The following is a 17540-nucleotide window of genomic DNA, read 5'->3' as shown; positions in this document are numbered from 1 at the left end:
AAACTGAGCTAAGAACAAAAAAACGCTCCTCAACCCTGATAGGTTGGACCTTAGGCTAGGGTAATGAAAATTGAGTTGGGCTTGGCACAACAGCACTTTGTCGTTGTGCATGTCCACCCAGTTCTGCTTATGGGATCTCGGTGTCTGGGCATTAGCTTCTGATGGCAACCACGGCTGCTGTTGCTTTCCTTCTTGTTTAATCTGTTCTTAGAGGATTGCCTTCGATCATCTAGCTAATTTCATTTGGTCTAATGGTTTTTGTTTAAATTATATTTCATACGTAAAGAAAATGGTAGATTGAAGTTGTGAGAGATGGAAGAAATAAATGAAGCTCAATATGTACGAGATGAATTTAATTTGAGTGAGAGTAAGACATTTTCTTTTTCTTCTATATATTATTTTTTATTATCTTTATTTAATTGTCTATATATTCTTTTTCTTTTACTTAAGAGGAAAAAAAAAAAAAATTTTGGCATGAATTTATCAATCTATTAATTCATTCATATCTTCTCACTAGGTCACCTAACACCCTAATTCGGGTCCACATGCAATAAGCCCTTTGATATCTTGTATCTCTACCTCCTCAACAATCAAAACAAGGTCAACCAACTGTCCTTGCGTGTGGCTCACAGGCTTGGACTAGGAGCTATCGTCAATGGAAGCCAATTGCAAGCATTGATAGGTCATGCTAAAAGTCAAAACTGGCTAGCATCTAGCACGAAGCTTATGATTGGATAAGGAACAAAAGACTCCCAAAGCATGAGGGGTCGCCATAAGACCCTATAATATCCAGAATCATATGGGCTGCATCGATAAGAGCCTAATGAAGACACAGTTGATAAATTTGGCAGCTGCTCTTTAGAACTAGATATGATGAGAAGAGGGATAGAATGTGTATTTCTAGAACATGGCAAAAACCCAAGCTGATTTGGTACGGTTGATAAGGGAGATGTAGAAAGTGAACATGTTAATATCAACCCGTATAAGTAAAGTGAATTTGTTTTTAATAGGTTTAGTATAAGCCAAAGTGAACATGTTAATATATATCGGTTGATATTAACATATTACTTTTAGCTAAATAGAAAAAAATAAATATTTTGACTTTTTCTATTCAATCAAAAAACAAACACCACCTAAGATTAAAAATGAAAAAGGAAAAACTCTCCAATAAATTTGATGGAAGGACATCTGATAGAAAAAATGAAAAAAAAAAAATGCATGAAAGAATATGGAATTATATTTGAAAACAACTAGAAAATTTACAAATAAACACTCTTCAATTTTCAAGCAGCCGCTCTAGTGATCCAAATGCTTGAGCTATGCATTGGGCTCTTAAAAAAGTGTCCAAAAACACTATGCACCACTAAGAAACATATTATTACACATACATGAATGACCAATACTCAAATTGCAAGCTTTCATCTCACTAATACTGGAGCAATTATGGTAATCATAAAAATCATGGGCAATTCATAAACAATTGATCTCAATCATATAACCACTTCACTAAATTATCCAAACAATTAGATTAATTGTGAACCTGAAGTCAGAGCATTTCAAGAGTGAAAGGGATATGATAATTATAAAATCAAATAACTAAAACTATTGCATAAGTGACCAACTTGCTATTGAACTAAAATGAATCATTTAACTAGCTCAAGTCCTCCGTTTAAATCATGTCGGATCCATTACATTATACTAACTCATTCGATTGAATTGCAGTTTGACCAATTTTTTATAACATAACAATTCATTGATCATTCAAGCACAAAGACAATATTCCTTCTATGACATAACATAGGTTTTTTTTAGTCTTTTTTTAATTATAGTACTTAATGTGGAGTTATGATCCTTAATTGTCGAAAACCACCTTTCAAACATAAGATATTATCCTATTCCATGCAGGGGTCTATTCAACTTATGGGTAATTCGTACTATTACAAATGATGGCTTTGACTCTTAGTTTAAAAATACAATTTACTACACAATTAAGGTAGCCTTTTCACTTTAAGAAATTTTAACTTTTGAACTAAACCAAACATGAGTTTTCAAAATACAAAATGAACGGGCATGATTTTCATAATTTGCTTGAATAGTAACTTCATACAAAAATTAAACTTAAGAAGATTTCATAGACAACGATACAACATTTAACCTTATGTGTTTGGCATTATATCAAATTCCTTTTTTACTTTGTTACTAAGTTTTGATAAAGAATTCAAGTGATTGAAAGGATAGAAAATAGAAAACCAGACTTTTAACTGAAAATTAACTATTTTGATACCACTCAAACCTTTATCAAAAACGATAATTAGAGAATCAATCAAATGATAAACATGAAGTTGATCCTAGGATCCTAGATAAACTCTCCTTTTAAATGAATAATCCTAGACCTAAAATTATGACATCACTCTAAAGAAAAACCGAAACACTATCCCTAAATTCAAAACCTATACTCATCGAAGACAACTATGCACATGACCTAAACAAAAAAGACCTTATAGCACTAGGGACACAGGGCCTTGAATGTAGGAATAAAGATAGCTTAAGAAAAGAATAAAACTATAGTCCAAATAAATATCTATACATGGAAGATCTTAATTTGTAACTTGAATTATAATCTCTAATGTTGGTAACTTCCTTCTTCAAAGAAACTACTAGAGTTTTTTATTATTCCAGTCTCCAAATTCTAAGTGTAAATGAACACCAACAAAAACTTGATTAGGAGAAAATAAAAGAGAGATGAAGAAGCTCAAACCTTTGGAGAAAAGATTGTTGGACTCGTCAATGAGCCTACTATTTATAAGTAACCCTATTAGTGAAAGATAAGGATTCCAAACTAAATTGATAATGATCTTCATTCTATTTTTTAACTGTTTTAATTCAAAAACAAATTTTGAGTTTCATGGAATCGCATCTACTTATTAATCCTCCTTTTATTTAACCCACATGTGGACAATGAATTTAAAAAACAAAATTCAAATTCTAACATCTCTCACTCATAAACATTGGCTAAAATCTGTCTTTTTTCTCTTAATCTTGCATCAAGTCACTTTTCTTCATATAGAAAAAGAAATGTGCAGCATGATGAGAAGCTATAAAGTAGGAGTGTTTATACTAAGTGTCCATCTCACTAGCGTAAATCATCCGAAATAAAATATCTCATTTATAGCCCAGACTTGTTAATCATACCAATGCAAGCACCTTTTAAAAAAACCCCTCAATGAGTCATATGTCAATTAGAAATGTTTAACCTTAACTCATATACATATTTGTACTCATAATTATATCGAACACAAAGTTGATATATGAGCTACAAATAGTGGTGTGTTATTAGCAATCTTCCCCAACCACTTATGTCAATTCATTTTGGTTTGACTATTTTCCTAACATATTCCATTCGACCGTATCATTCATGATCCTTGGATTACATGTTAAAGTAGTGACATTTTACCCTTGCTTCATGACATAGTCCTAGGTTCAAGGGTATAGAGTAAACTTTATAGTAACTAGTCTATAAGAGTTCACACAATGTTGGGGCAGGGATCCATCTAACCACTTCGTCTTATAGTTTTTGATAGCACATATAGTATTATGATATGTATGTCAAGATGGAGCTCCCACAAGAGTGGGTGTGTCACTCTCTAATGTCATCGGAATCTTAGCCTAGTCACCTCCCTAAGTGCCTAACTTGAGTTTCTTAGCACAATCATTTATCAAGCACCTACCTAAGGTCTCACATTTGGCTTTGTTCATGCTATATGAATTTGTGGAATAACTTCACATCTGACTTTTATCTATTAACTTAGGTAGGAGACTAAAAATTAAATACATATTGAGAAAATAAAGGCTAATCTTAATAAGGAAAACACCCAAGAGGGGGGTGAATTGGGTTTTAAAAATTCTTTTTCAAACACAATAAATTCAAGGAAAAGAAGCACAAAAATATAAAGAGATAAAATTAGAGAAAGCAAACTCAGATTTTATAGTGATTAAGCACCCCTTGCCTACGTTCAATCTCTTCAAACTCCTAACCGAGTGAGGTATCCACTATACTTGAAGCTTCAACCAAGCTTCACAGATCCTAACTATATGCTAGAGCAGCTATGTTATCACTAAAAATAGTGATAGGCTCTTTGGCTAAATCCATGACTTTCAGGTTTTGGAATAATCTCCCCAACCAAACAGCCTCCTATATTGTCACTAAACAAGTGACATATTATGACTCCATGATGGATAAAGCAATGTAGGATTGATTCTTACCACGCCAAGTAATAGTAGTGTCATTGAGTAAGAAAGCATATCTTATAGTGGATTTGTGCTCATCTCTATCACTAGTCCAATCTGCATTACAATATCTTCTTAATCTCTAAGTCCCCATCTTGATAGCAAAAGACAAAATCTCTAGTCCCTTTGAGGTAAAGAAAAATCTTCTTAGTTGCTCACCATTGAATAGGGCCTAGGTTACTTTGGTAACGACTAATCAATCCAACTACAAAACATATGTCAAGTCAAGTACACAACATAGCATATATCAAGCTTCCAATTGCACTCGCATAAAGAACTCTTGCCAGTTATTTCCTTTCCTCATCATTCTTAGGGCACTGATCAAGACTCAAGGTGTAACTTTTCTCGATAAGTGTGTCAATAGGTTTGCAATTTTGCATCCAAAATTGTTCTAGAATTTTCTTAATATAAGTCTCTTGAAACAAACCAAGAAGTCTTCTTGAGTGATCCCTTATGATCTTAACTCCAAGCAAAAAATTTGCTTTCCACATGTCCTCTATATCCAAAGTAGAGGGCAACCACCTTCTGGTGGCAATAATTATGTACATGCCATTTCGAGCTAATAGAATCATGTCCATGTCTATGTTATATTTCTTAGTTAGTATAACATATTGGTTAGGGAAATATTTTTCCACTTGCTATTCAATCAATTTTGTCAATTTTCCTATCAAAAGGTCAATCTAAGATTTCAGCCAATCTTGTCATATATTTACCTAAAAATTCCCCAACCAATATGTTATATTAACTAAGAAATATAAATAATAAGCATAAAAATTGTGGTTTTTTCTTTAGTTTTTTTCTTTTTTCTTTTATTTATTTATTGTTGAGAGTGATATGTCATTTAACCTGGAAGACCATTTAAGGACCCACATATCTATCTAATCTAAAGCAAAATGTGTACTTAAATTTTAGGTGTAACATGATTCTCACAATTTGTTGCTTCTTTTTCATAATTATAGATTTGTAACTTTATTTCTTTTTTTTATTATGCCAATATGTCATTCTTATGTGAATCAACGTAATCCATTATAATCATATTAGATCAACTTTATTAACTTTAGTAGAGAGAGAGGCACAAGTGAGTCATTTTCCATGAACATAGGAGCACATATCTTGTCTTCATGCCATTGAATCAAAGTCTTTGTCAAAGTTATATGGTTGCTTCACAAAAAAGAAAACTGGGTAAGGATGCAAAATATATATATCATATTAGGGCACATGAAGCGTTTTTAAACTCTAGAAGGCATATCTATATAACAAAATCCTAATAAGTTGGGTATGACAAAGGAATCCTTTTTTTTTTACCACAAATTTATTATAAAAAAAAATGGCTTGAGTGCTTAAGCGCTTATCAAGGGCAGTTGAGCACCTTGGGTTCTTGAGCACTCCATGAAATGTTTTCACAACTTGGCAGTGTTTTAGCCCACTTTTTCCATAAAACCATCCTATGCCTTTTTATTTACCATTAAGCTTACTAACCACTTTCATTTCATACTCAACTGTATACAGCATACATAAATTGATGAACTCAATCTTCAATGACCAATATAGTCTCAATGAAGTATGTAGAGTGGATCTGGTAATGTTTGGAAACAAAATTTTAAACTTCAATTAAACAAGCTAATTTAGTTCACCAACACTCCTCATCTTTCTCCATTGCATTTTCTTCTCCATGAATTTACTTACCTGCAACACCTAAATCAATTGAATCGCCAGAAAAAGAAACTAATTTAGTCACTGATTTTTGGTGATTTTCACCATTGGTAGGGTAGCTTCTGTTTTTAAGATTATGCATCCGTTGGTTACCTTTCCAAAATTTGGTTTCATGGATTTCTATTAAGTATGTATTGTTTTAGCATATTTCATGCATGTAACCGTTGTATTTGAGCTCAAGCATACTATAATGGATTAATGTAAAGCTACACTTGTCAGCTCATGGTTTGTTGTAGGGCTACTACTTGAACCTTGAGCAGGGACGGTTCCTTGAGGAACTAAATAGGTAGGTATCTCTTTGGTTATGAAGGTTTGAATTTTTGGAATTGATAAAGTTTTTGCCTTGGAGATGTTGGAAACCATTGGTTGTTAGTACCAATAAAGGTAGGTTCCTGCTCTTTAATTAATGGTGGCAAAGGTGAGGGTGAAAGCCTTAAAAGAGAGGACATTGGGATTCTAAAACAGGTGAAAACTAACTTAAGAAGATCCCATGTGGATGTGATAGGAGGTATAGACGTGTCTTTGGGTATCAGATCCAAAGTACTTATTTATATTATCATGATGTACCATGGATTAAACTTTGGTGTGTGACAAGTTAATTATTACTTGAGCTCTATTCTATGTTATTCTCAAGCTCTCCCATTTGATGTTCAATGTGATGAGATGTAAAATTGTCTATTTTACATCTAGTGGTTTATGCACATGAACGTGATTATTTCTTCTTCTTAATCATAATTTGAAGTGTGGAATCATGGTAGGATCTTGAGTATAGATTAAGTCATGTTCTCGAATCTTTGGTTGTGACATAACCCATAATAAGAAAAAATTTTGCCTAATCTTTATAAAATAATAATAATAATAATAATAATAATAATAATAATAATAATAATTTAACCATCAAAACATTTACCTACCTAAAAATCAAATTATGATTTTAATATTCTAGCTAATTTGATCATATTTTATCATGTATTTACTAAAAATTGCTTAACCAATATGTTATATTAACTAAAAAATATAAATAATAAGCATAAAAATTGTGATTTTTTCTTTAGTTTTTTTTCTTCTTTTTGTTTTTTTTTCTAATGTTGAAAGCGATGTTTCATTTAACTTGGAAGATCATTTAAGGACCCACATATCTTATCTAAAGCAAAATATGCAATTAAAGTTGAAGTGTAGATGACTCTCATAATTTATTGCTTCTTTTTCATATTTACAGATTAGTAACTTTATTTTGTTCTTTGATCATTATGCCAATACGTCATTCTTATGTGAATCCTCAACGTCATCCATTGTAATTGTATTAGATCTACTTTATTCATTTTAGTAGAGACAGAGACAAAGAGAGGCACAAATGGGTATCCTTTTTCATGAACATAGAAGCACATATCTTTTCTTCACCATTGAATCGAAGTCTTATGTCAAAGTTATATAGTTGCTTCACAAGGAAGAAAAATGGCTAAGGATACATAATATGTAACTCAAAAGATTTTTTTCCTTCTAGCCAAGAAACAAAGAGTAGTTAGCCTATTGACTTTGAAATGAGAATATTTTTTTTAAAAAAATTAACCTTCTCTTACTATTTAAGAAAAGTAAGGGTAAGTTAGTTACATAGGAATAGGAATAAGAATGAGGATAAAGAAAAATTAAAATACTATGTAGAATAAAAGGAATTAAAATCCTGGCTAGAATGGATTTTAGTTTCAGTGAGAACAAATATTTTATTCCTTTACTCTTATTTCTATAGTAATGCAAATACAGTAGTAAATAGAAAATAAAATAAATTTTCATTCTTAATTTCTATTTCAATGTTCCAAAAATACTCTAAACCTCTAGTCCCTTAAATGAAATCTACAATAATTTCATTAATGTTTTGATAATGAAATTACTTAGTTTTGAAGGTTGTTCTACTTTTTTATGTCAAAAAAATGATAACATGTAAACAATACATTTGCATTTTTCTCGAATCTTTATTTTTTAAAAAGAAAAAGTGGTGCAAAGACCCTTCTGTCGAATACTTTCTTGCACCTTTCGATGGAAATGTTTCTCGAAGAAATTATAAAATAAAATATGGTTTCTATAATATGAGAAGAATTCTAAACTTTGGAACCTCTTCTCACTTCTAATTAACCAAGCTAGATAATGTATCCTTCTCCAAGAGCAAGTTTGGCATAAATATAGATTTCATTGAACATGTTAAAAGTCTTAAATTTTGGAACCTCTTTTGAATATTCCTCATAAGGAGCTCCTTTAATAAGCAAATAATTCAAAATTTTGAAACCTCTTTACAAGATTCTTTGTTGGAGTATATATCTCATTGTTATCTTATGCATATATTTTCTATTTTTTAATAATTATAAAAAAAATTATCCTTCTAATTTGAGAATTCTATATATAAATATTGTCTATTCTAAACTTTAACTTCCAGGAATGCATTTAGAGAAGTCAACATTTATGATTGTCAAAACTTCTCTTGCTATTTCACAATCTAAATTAGCAATACATAGTATTTCCATTGTTGTCTATTCTAAATTTTTTGAAGAATCACTTGAAATGATTCTTAAATTAGTACTATCGGTAAATGCTTCTTCTAAAAAATTGATATTATTAAAAATAATATAAAAATTACTGCTTTTTAATTTACATAGACACTAAATAGTTCTCTATAAAAATAGGTGTAGTAGCTAGAAGTACTATTATAAAAAATGATATAGACCAAAAGGCTCCTTATCAAATTCACTTCAAAGGAGCCCTAATATTTTTAAAATTTTTCATAAGCTAAAACCACCCTCAAGTCTAGCTCAAAATCAAATTGAAAAGATTCAAGTCTTAAAAGTGGATAAAACTTAAAAAATAACATAAGAATCCCATAAATGAATGCAAGTACATTATGATGACGACATACAATTAAGACATTTCCCCCCTCCCACAAGTCATTCCATCTTTTAGTCTCATGGTCTTGCTTACCCTATATACTCCTTTAGCTTACTTATAAAATTAATGCCATGATGGAGGTAAAGAAGGACACCATTCTTGTTACCTCCATCAAAAGAAGGAAAAAACAAACAAACAAAGAAGGGAAAACAATTATGTCTTCGTCAGATGCTCTTGCAAAGTCTTTCTCTGTTTCTCACTCTGGTAATTTCTCCTTCTCTCTTAACTTTGTTTTTTTCTAAATCACAAACAATTGCCTTCTTTTACAATATACTTTCTACTCATTCATCTATTATTTTCTTAATAATTCTAGTGAAAATTTGTGACAGTAAGGATGATTACATATATATGATCTCATGTCCCATATGAAACTTTTTTCTTTTTTTTCTTTCTTTCTCTTTTCTTCCTTTTTTTTTTTTTTTTTTTTTTTTTTTGCAATTTACACTATGGTTTTTTCTCCCCACTGGTTAATGAATACAGTCTACAAATTAATATAACAATTTTGAATTTAGATACAATATCAGATCTGGAGAGTAAATGTTACATAACTCCCATATTCAAACATTTTTCAGTTTGTTTGTTTGTTCTTTCATTATTGATATTTATTAGAAGGTTGAAATAATCTTGATTTACATTTCCAGGAATATTTGGAGTTGACGAGAAATCAATGCTGGAGATCTTAGTAAAATGGCAACCAGAACAGTTGTCAACTTTTAGGAATGAAACTTCTGGCATCTTTTTGAAGGATGAACGCTTCCCGTTTGAGAAATGTGAAGAATTTCTTCTTAAATTTCTAAAAAGGGAATTTAAGCGTTTTAAGGTATCTATATATCAAATACAAAATTAGATATTTATGTTAACATTAAATTAAAGATATTTATATATTAATTGTCATAAAAAAAATTAATTCTTATAAGAAAATAAAAATTACAATGGAAGTACAAAAAACAGGGAGACTAAAGATGACTTAAGATTGGTTTTTGCAATAATATGACTAGTTTTTTTAACATTTTTGTGGTCAGGATGCTGTGGTGCAATGGACCATGCATCCTTGGGAAAGAGATGCTCGCATGGCAAGGAAGGCTTTGAAAAGAGGCAGACAAGCATATGGCCTACTCATTGAACTTGCATGCACTCGATCATCAGACGAGCTCTTGGGAGCTAGGAGAGCATACCAGTCCCTCTACAGCGAATCCATCGAGGAAGACGTTGCTTCCCGAGTTGACGGCATCGAACGCCAGGTTAGTACAAGTATATGATCATATTTTTAGTTGTTATATTTGAAAAAAAAAATGACCTGGATTAGTGAGATATTATGCAATTTTTTTATAAAGTGAAGAGCATTTCTGTTTATAAATTTCTTGAAGCATTTTGACCAATTATTTCTTAAGAAAAATGGCATTCATATTCCTTTCTAACATATATTTTTTTCCATAAATGATGGTTGGGCTCAAGGATATGCAATTGCAAATAATCTTTTGAGCCTATTCTTGTACGATTGGAGTTTGGAACTTTTTTTTGGGTTTAAGCCACCTATTTTGAGCCTTAAAACCCCATTAGTTGGACTCTTAGAAAGTCCTATAATTGTGTCTTTTCTCAATAAAGGAGTTTTATGTGGTGCAGTCTTGGTTAGGTTAGTATGACTGGTAATATATATAGTCATATTAAGGAACCAATCGAGAATTAATGTGATCATAATTACGCAAGATGATCATATTTAGAAAGTAACTTGGTCATATTTGAAAGGTAACTTAGAGTCTGTTGGATAGTGCTTCTAAAAAGCACTTGTACATATATATATATATAAAAACCATTTGTGAAGAAAAATCAACTGTTTGGAAAAATTTAGAATATACTTTTCAAAAATTAAAAAATTACCTAAAAATACTTGTAAACAAAACACTTCTATTAAAAGTATTTCAAATAGAAACATTGCCAAATACATTTTCAAGTGCATTTAGTAGCGTTTTTACTCAAAGTATTTTTAATTAAAGTGTTTTTAGACGAATCGTCTATCAAGTGTTTCTTCAAAAATATATATATATATATATATATATATATATGTGATTTTTCAAATCTTTAAAAATATTTCCTAAATTTTTTCAAACGTCAAAATTTTTTTCCAAAAACACTTTTTACGTTAAAAACACTTCCTAAAATTACTGTTAAATAGATTAAAGCCCATTTTACAGTGATTTTAGGAAGTGTTTCCAAACTTTTTAATACTTTAAAATTTGTATCATTTAAGTGTTAGAAATACTATAAACGTTTTCTAAATCACTATCAAACGCACTCTTAGTCTAATTATTTGTTAGTATCATCAAATATCAAATCAATAGTCGATATTTCATTTTAGTTTGGTCCAACCCTTTCCATAGTTTTTTCCATCCTGCATCTTTGATTTTGGAGAGCTTTAATCAAACACATTCTCTCTAATGATAACTAAAACCTTATAGCCACATAAAGAAACCATGCAACAAATATTATTATCAACATGAAATAATGTAATGAAAAATTGCTTCTTGTATCAACAGCTTTTGGTAGCACTTGTAAGTTCATACAGATATGATGGATCAAAAACTAATGATCGGGCAATTAAATTGGACGCTCAAAAACTTGAAAAAGCCATTAGTATTGGTGACAAGAAGCAGCTAATCAAAGATGAAGAGATCGTAAGGATTCTAACAACAAGAAGCAAGATTCATCTCATGGCTGTCATCAAATGTTACCAAGAGACTTTTAACAAGAACATTATAGAGGTATAACATAATTATGATATTATATTTGTTACTTCTTAGAGCCTGTTTGAAATATTAGACTATGAAATGGGGATGAGAAATCTATTCCATTTTTCATTCGCTATTACATTTGGATAATTTCAAAAATAGAAATAAGAAGTAAAAAAATAAATTATTACCAAAAAAATTTTGAATTCCCTTTTTTTTTAAGATAATACATGTGATCCAACATTCCTATCATATTTTAATTCCTGCATATCAAAGGCACTTTTTATTCTTTACTTATATATTAATAAATGAATAAAGTGAAATAAAGAAAAAAAAAGTGAAAGTTAATTAGCATTAGACTTAAAGTTAGTATTTGTTACCTTCTTTGTTATCCTATGTTCTTTTTTCCTCTTTCTTATATGTCCCTATTGTCCCATTTTCTCTACTATTATCACTTTTTTCTCTGAGAGAATATGTCCCTATTGTCTCATTTCCTCTGCTATTGTCTCATTTCCTCTGCTATTATCACTTTTTTACTTAGAAAAAATTAAAGAAAAATTGTGTAATAATTGAAACACTAGAATAGAAAATGGGAATGAAAAATAAATAAAAAATAAAAAATAAAATAAAAAACCATTCCATTTCCTATTCATTTCTAAGTCCGAATTACTTGGAATGAAAGTAAAATTTCAATCTTGCAAATGCAAAATTCTATCTTGTTCAAATTTTGGTTTTCCTCTTTTACATGATGTTATGATTTATCTTTATTTTATTCTTATTTTCAGATACCAAATACATTCTAAGAAGTAATTAGATTGAAATATATACTTTGCCAATAGTTTAACATGTACAATCATGAACATACAAATTATATGGAAAAACATATTATTTCAAATCATGGAACATTATTTGTGCAATTTTTTTCCTCTATTTTTATTATTTTTTGTTTTATAAATTCTCTTTTTTAAAAAATAAATAAATAATTAGGACAACAATTCTCATTCTCATGTTACTTGGAACAATTCTTTTCATTCCAATATTTATTAGAAGTCATTTTTCCTCGAATTAGCTTTCATAAATATTCATTTTAATGTAATTCCTCCGTATTTAATTTATTTAGGATCTTGATGAGGAATCAAGTTTGAAGGACACAATTTATTGCTTGTGTGCTCCTCCACAGTATTTCAGTAAGGTGAGATAAATTCACTATACACATTACAAAAATGATCTTTTTATTTTTGTTTGTTAAAGCATTTCTTAAACTTTTTTTTTCTTTTTAATCTTAGATTTTAGATTCAGCAATGAAAGCTAATGCAAACAAGAATGAAAAAGAAGCCCTAACTCGAGTTATTGTAACCCGAGCCAATGTTGATATGAAGGACATTGCTGAGGAATATGATAGACAATATAAAACTCCTCTAACCCAGAAGATTGAAGATGTAGCTCTTGGAAATTATAAAGATTTCTTGGTCACGTTGGTCCAAAGAGCTCTGCCTAAAGGAAGTGATTAAAAATGCCTCTCTTGATGAACTTGTTCTTTTTCTTTGAATCAAACTCTACTAATGCTTTATTTTCCTATGTTTGCAAGAGCAATGTGTAATAATAAAAAGTGTGGTGTTCCTATGAAGTGAAACTTTAATAAATCATTAATTCTAGTATGATTGAGTTCCAAAGCATGTCTTTTAATTGATTGAAGCATGGTTATATAATAATATTCTATTTGGATTAAGGATAGTGTGTGACAATATCATTTAATTTCAAAAAACCTATCTTCATAGCATTTTCTTTTTCTTTTTTTTTTTTTAAAAATGGCCTTTTGGGCATTAGGTTAATTGGCCAACTTATTCTCCAAACCAAATCATAAACTCTGAACCCTACTTTAAGTTTGAATTGTACGTTAATCAATTGAATTAAGTGATATTTTAAATCAACTCAAGCTCTAAGGTTGATGTCGATCCAACTAAGTCAACCTTAATCATGTCGATCGATGCATTCACAAGCATGCAAAAAAAAGAAACTTACTTATTCCATCGTTGTAATGCCACTACAACAAATATGAGGTTTTGTCATAAACTAATTTGTGATTAAAAATTAGTATCTTGTGATAGAAGATTTTTTTTTCCATAATTGTTTTTTTTTTTTTTTTGGCGAGTTTGTTGCTCTAAGTCTATGAGCAATTATTTTTAGCCATAAAATTTAATTAATCAGAAAATGGCTTTTTGATCACCTTCAAGTCTCATAACAATCACACAAAGTAAGTATAACTAAATCAAATTTTCTCTTTTTGTTATGCAATACTCAAATAACACAATTGGATTGGGTGCTCTTGAAATCATTAGAATTTTACTAGTAATCAAGACAATCTAGTTTCAACAAGTACTGGCTACGGAAACTTCACCTTTGCAAATTATTTTTTAGGGTTTTTGATGCACCAAATGGCTGCATGCAATGTAGGTATCAAGTGCCTATAGATTGGAAGTCCCTGGTCAAGTTCCTAAAAAATAGATTGGAAGTCCCTGATCAAGTTCTTGAAAATAGGTAAAGAGTCATGTATGAATTGCATGCACTTTTTACTCATTAACAATGTGTATAAAGGACTAGTTGGAATGTTGCGCACAAGTACTACTTCCATAAATCTAATTAAAGATCTATTACTTCCTTGAAGTTGCTTCAATGCAAAAACCCTACCAGAAATTCTAACTCAACTACCAAAAAAAAAAAAAAATTGTGGCCCAATTAAAGAAGATGGAGTAATTTCCATCATCCGCACCTTAGTGATGGCAGCACTATGTTCATCTTTGTAGAGGTTGGAAGTTGTGATAAGCGATGTGTTGCTTCTTGTACTCATCAATATCCAAATTATTTCTTCATGATAGCATAAACTATCCATGGAAAGCATTATGAGGAATATAAAGGCTATGTTGGGAAGTGTGGTTTCCATTCTTTTGAATAAAAACCACTTAAAAACATGTTTGACAAATGGTGACTTAAAAAACAATGTTGTTTTATGTCTTCTCAAAACTATGTTTTCAAAGAACATATTTAAAGATAAAAAAACTATTGAAGCCAATCATAGGAGCTATTCTTTGGCTGTTAGTTTTCTGTTGTAACATATTATTTCTGATGTATTCAAATGTTTGTTTTCATTGTAACTGACTTGACCACGTTTTGTGGGATATTTTTTTGTAACCGTTTGGGATGTTTATGATATATAAACCCCATTCAGTGTGTTTAATTAAAATATATCAATAATTCAGCAATTACTCCTCTTAATATCTTTCATGGTATCAGAGCAGTAAAGACTCTAACGAGTTTTTTTTTTTTTTATTTATCCAAAACCTCTCTTTGCAAATATCTTGCACCATGGCCGAAAACACAACCAGCAGAACCAATGTATCACTCATCTCTTCTACTTCTTGCTTTGATCGAATTATCTCCATTAATGCAACTACCCAACTACCCATCAAATTGAACAACAACAACTTTCCCTATTGGAAAGCACAATTTGACGCCCTACTATATGGTTATGACCTCATGGGATTTCTTGATGGGACTAAGACATGCCCATCCAAGGAAATTATTGTCGAAGATGGAACAACTATTTCAACTTCAAATTTCGCTATTTGGACTAGGCAAGACAAGTTGCTCCTTCACGCAATCCTTGCATCTCTTTCACAAGCTTTATGCTAACAAATCCAAATCACGAGTAATGAATCTCAAGGAGAAGCTTACCAACATCACTTGCAATACTCGTTCTATTGCAGAGTATCTTCAAACCATCAAAGGAACTGTTGATGATCTAGCTCTCATTGACACTCATTTAAGTGATGATGATCTGACTATTTTTGCTCTCAATGGCCTTGGTAATGGCTTTAAGGAGATTTATACTGCAATAAGAGCCCGAGACACTCCTGTTTCATTTGAAGAACTTCATGACAAGCTGGTAGAACATGAAGCTTTCTTGAAAAGAGAAGAGTCACGTGGTGGTTCATATGTCACTATCAATAATACTCGCACAAGTCTTGGCAACACCAACCTCGATATGGCAATGGACAAAGTTATAATGGGAAGAGGTTCTTTAATAACCGCAATCACCAAGGAAGAAAGTTCAACAACAATGGTAACCATAACAATTAGTTTCACTCCAATGTTGTATGTCAATTTTGTCAGAAAAATGGGCATACTGCCAGACAATGCAATTCAGCCAAGAGGCTCCTACAACAACAGCTAGAGGTTCATCACACCTCTTTTGGGAACTCATCGTCTTCAAATTGGATTGTGGACTCTGATGCCTCCCATCACGTTACTGGCGATTTAACTAATCTTTCCCACCACCAGCCTTATGAAGGTCTTGATGACATTCTCTTGGGTGATGGTTCAGGCCTCGAAATTACTCACACTGGTTCTTCTAAACTCCCTGCTCCTTCTAAGTCTTTTTTTTTTGTCTAATGTGTTATGTGTTCTCTCCATAAGGAAAAACTTAATTTCTGTCTCTAAGTTGTGTAAAACCAACAATGCTTCTATTGAGTTTTTTTTTTCTTCTTTTGTTGTCAAGGATCTCAAAACGGGGGCACGTCTCACTTAAGGGCAGAGAAAGGATGATGTGTATGAGTGGCCTTGGCCTAACGAGGGAAACGCAGTGGGTACCTCTCCTAAACAAGCATGTGTTAGTGTTAAGACATCACTTGCCAATTGGCATCATTATTTAGGACATCCATCATCTCGTATTTTTCAGTTTTTAATTTGTAAACATAATCTTCCAATTTATCCCACTGAGTCATTCCACAGTTTCTTTTGTGAGTGATGTTTATGTAATAAGAGCCACAAGTTGCCTTTTGGAGTTTCTTCACTTCAAAGTTGTGGTCCTCTTGATTTAGTTTATTCGGATGTATGGGGGCCTTCCCCAATTGAATCAATTGATGGCTTTCGGTACTATCTTATTTTCATCAATTATTTTAAAAAATATGTCTAGTTATTTCCTATGGCTTACAAGTCTAATGTTTACACAGTTTTTCCCAAATTCAAGTCTATGGTCGAAAAATACTTTAAAGCATCATTGGTAACTCTTTACACAGATGGTGGCACTGAATATAAAAGTCTTAAGTCCTACTTTGTATCACAAGGTATTCAACATCAAGTGTCTCCCCCTTACACACCCGAACATGTAGGCTCTGTTGAAAGGAAACATCGTCACATTGTTGAAACATGTTTGGCCATGCTCCACAAAGCTTCTCTACCTTTAAAATATTGGTCTCATGCTTTCCTTGCTGCTGCATACTTAATCAATCGTTTGCCCACTCCAGTTCTTAAACATCAAACATCTTTTGAGTCTCTCTTTCAACAGCTGCCAAACTATGATAAGTTACGAGCTTTTGGGTGCTTATGTTTTCCTTGGTTGTGTCCTTATTCTGATCATAAACTTGATAAACGCTCCAAGCCCTGTGTCTTTATAGGATATTCCAACACTCACAATGCTTATAAGTGTTTAGACTTGTCTTCCAATCGTGTGTACATCTCTCGTCATGTCCAATTCATCGAACATCAATTTCCTCTTGCCTCAAATACTTCGCCTACAGATCTTGACCAAGTTGTTTCCACTTGGTCTTCGTGTTCCCCAGCTCTTGCTGCTATCCAACCTTCTTTTTTGTGGTTCCCACTCTCTCCGAATCTTTCCCGTACCAAGGATCTTCTTCCACTACCACACCGCCTAATCAGGAGTTGCTCTCATCATGTTCTCCTGCTAGTTCCAGTCCATCTACTATGACTTCAGCTCCTCTCTCGGTGTGTGATGCTACTCCAAGGTATGATCTCTCATCTTCCTCTCTCTCTCTCTTTGTCTTCTAACTCCTCTAATACTTCCTCTCCATCTTTGTCCTTGTC

The 17540-nt window shown here is 31.6% G+C and overlaps 1 protein-coding gene across 2 annotated transcripts; it reads left to right on the top strand.

The window, feature by feature from the left end:
* Nucleotides 1-9031: 9031 nt before the first annotated feature.
* LOC100256686 (annexin D4) lies at nt 9032-13318 on the top strand. 2 transcript variants are annotated; one of them, XM_002270107.5, is made up of 6 exons: nt 9032-9138; nt 9576-9754; nt 9957-10175; nt 11469-11693; nt 12781-12852; nt 12947-13318. In XM_002270107.5, exons 1-6 carry the CDS (start codon nt 9090-9092, stop codon nt 13169-13171), a joined length of 969 nt encoding a protein of 322 aa, XP_002270143.3. In that variant the 5' UTR covers nt 9032-9089; the 3' UTR covers nt 13172-13318. The 2 variants fall into 2 exon arrangements, with proteins under 2 accessions (XP_002270143.3, XP_010659178.1); XM_010660876.3 differs by lacking the exon at nt 11469-11693.
* The last annotated feature ends 4222 nt before the right edge of the window (nt 13319-17540 follow it).

This window comes from Vitis vinifera, chromosome 13, assembly GCF_030704535.1.
Source record: "Vitis vinifera cultivar Pinot Noir 40024 chromosome 13, ASM3070453v1".
In the NCBI taxonomy this organism is placed as follows: domain Eukaryota; kingdom Viridiplantae; phylum Streptophyta; class Magnoliopsida; order Vitales; family Vitaceae; genus Vitis; species Vitis vinifera.
Note: the sequence above shows the minus strand (reverse complement) of the source record. Positions and strands in the feature narration are given on the sequence as shown.

What these genes read in the sequence shown, in the direction of transcription:
- LOC100256686 (XM_002270107.5), top strand. Translation starts at nt 9,090, where the DNA reads ATGTCTTCGTCAGATGCTCTTGCAAAGTCTTTCTCTGTTTCTCACTCT. An exon ending in TTGACGGCATCGAACGCCAG is followed by an intron (nt 10,176 to 11,468) that starts GTTAGTACAAGT and finishes TTGTATCAACAG; the next exon opens with CTTTTGGTAGCACTTGTAAG. An exon ending in TTAACAAGAACATTATAGAG is followed by an intron (nt 11,694 to 12,780) that starts GTATAACATAAT and finishes TAATTTATTTAG; the next exon opens with GATCTTGATGAGGAATCAAG.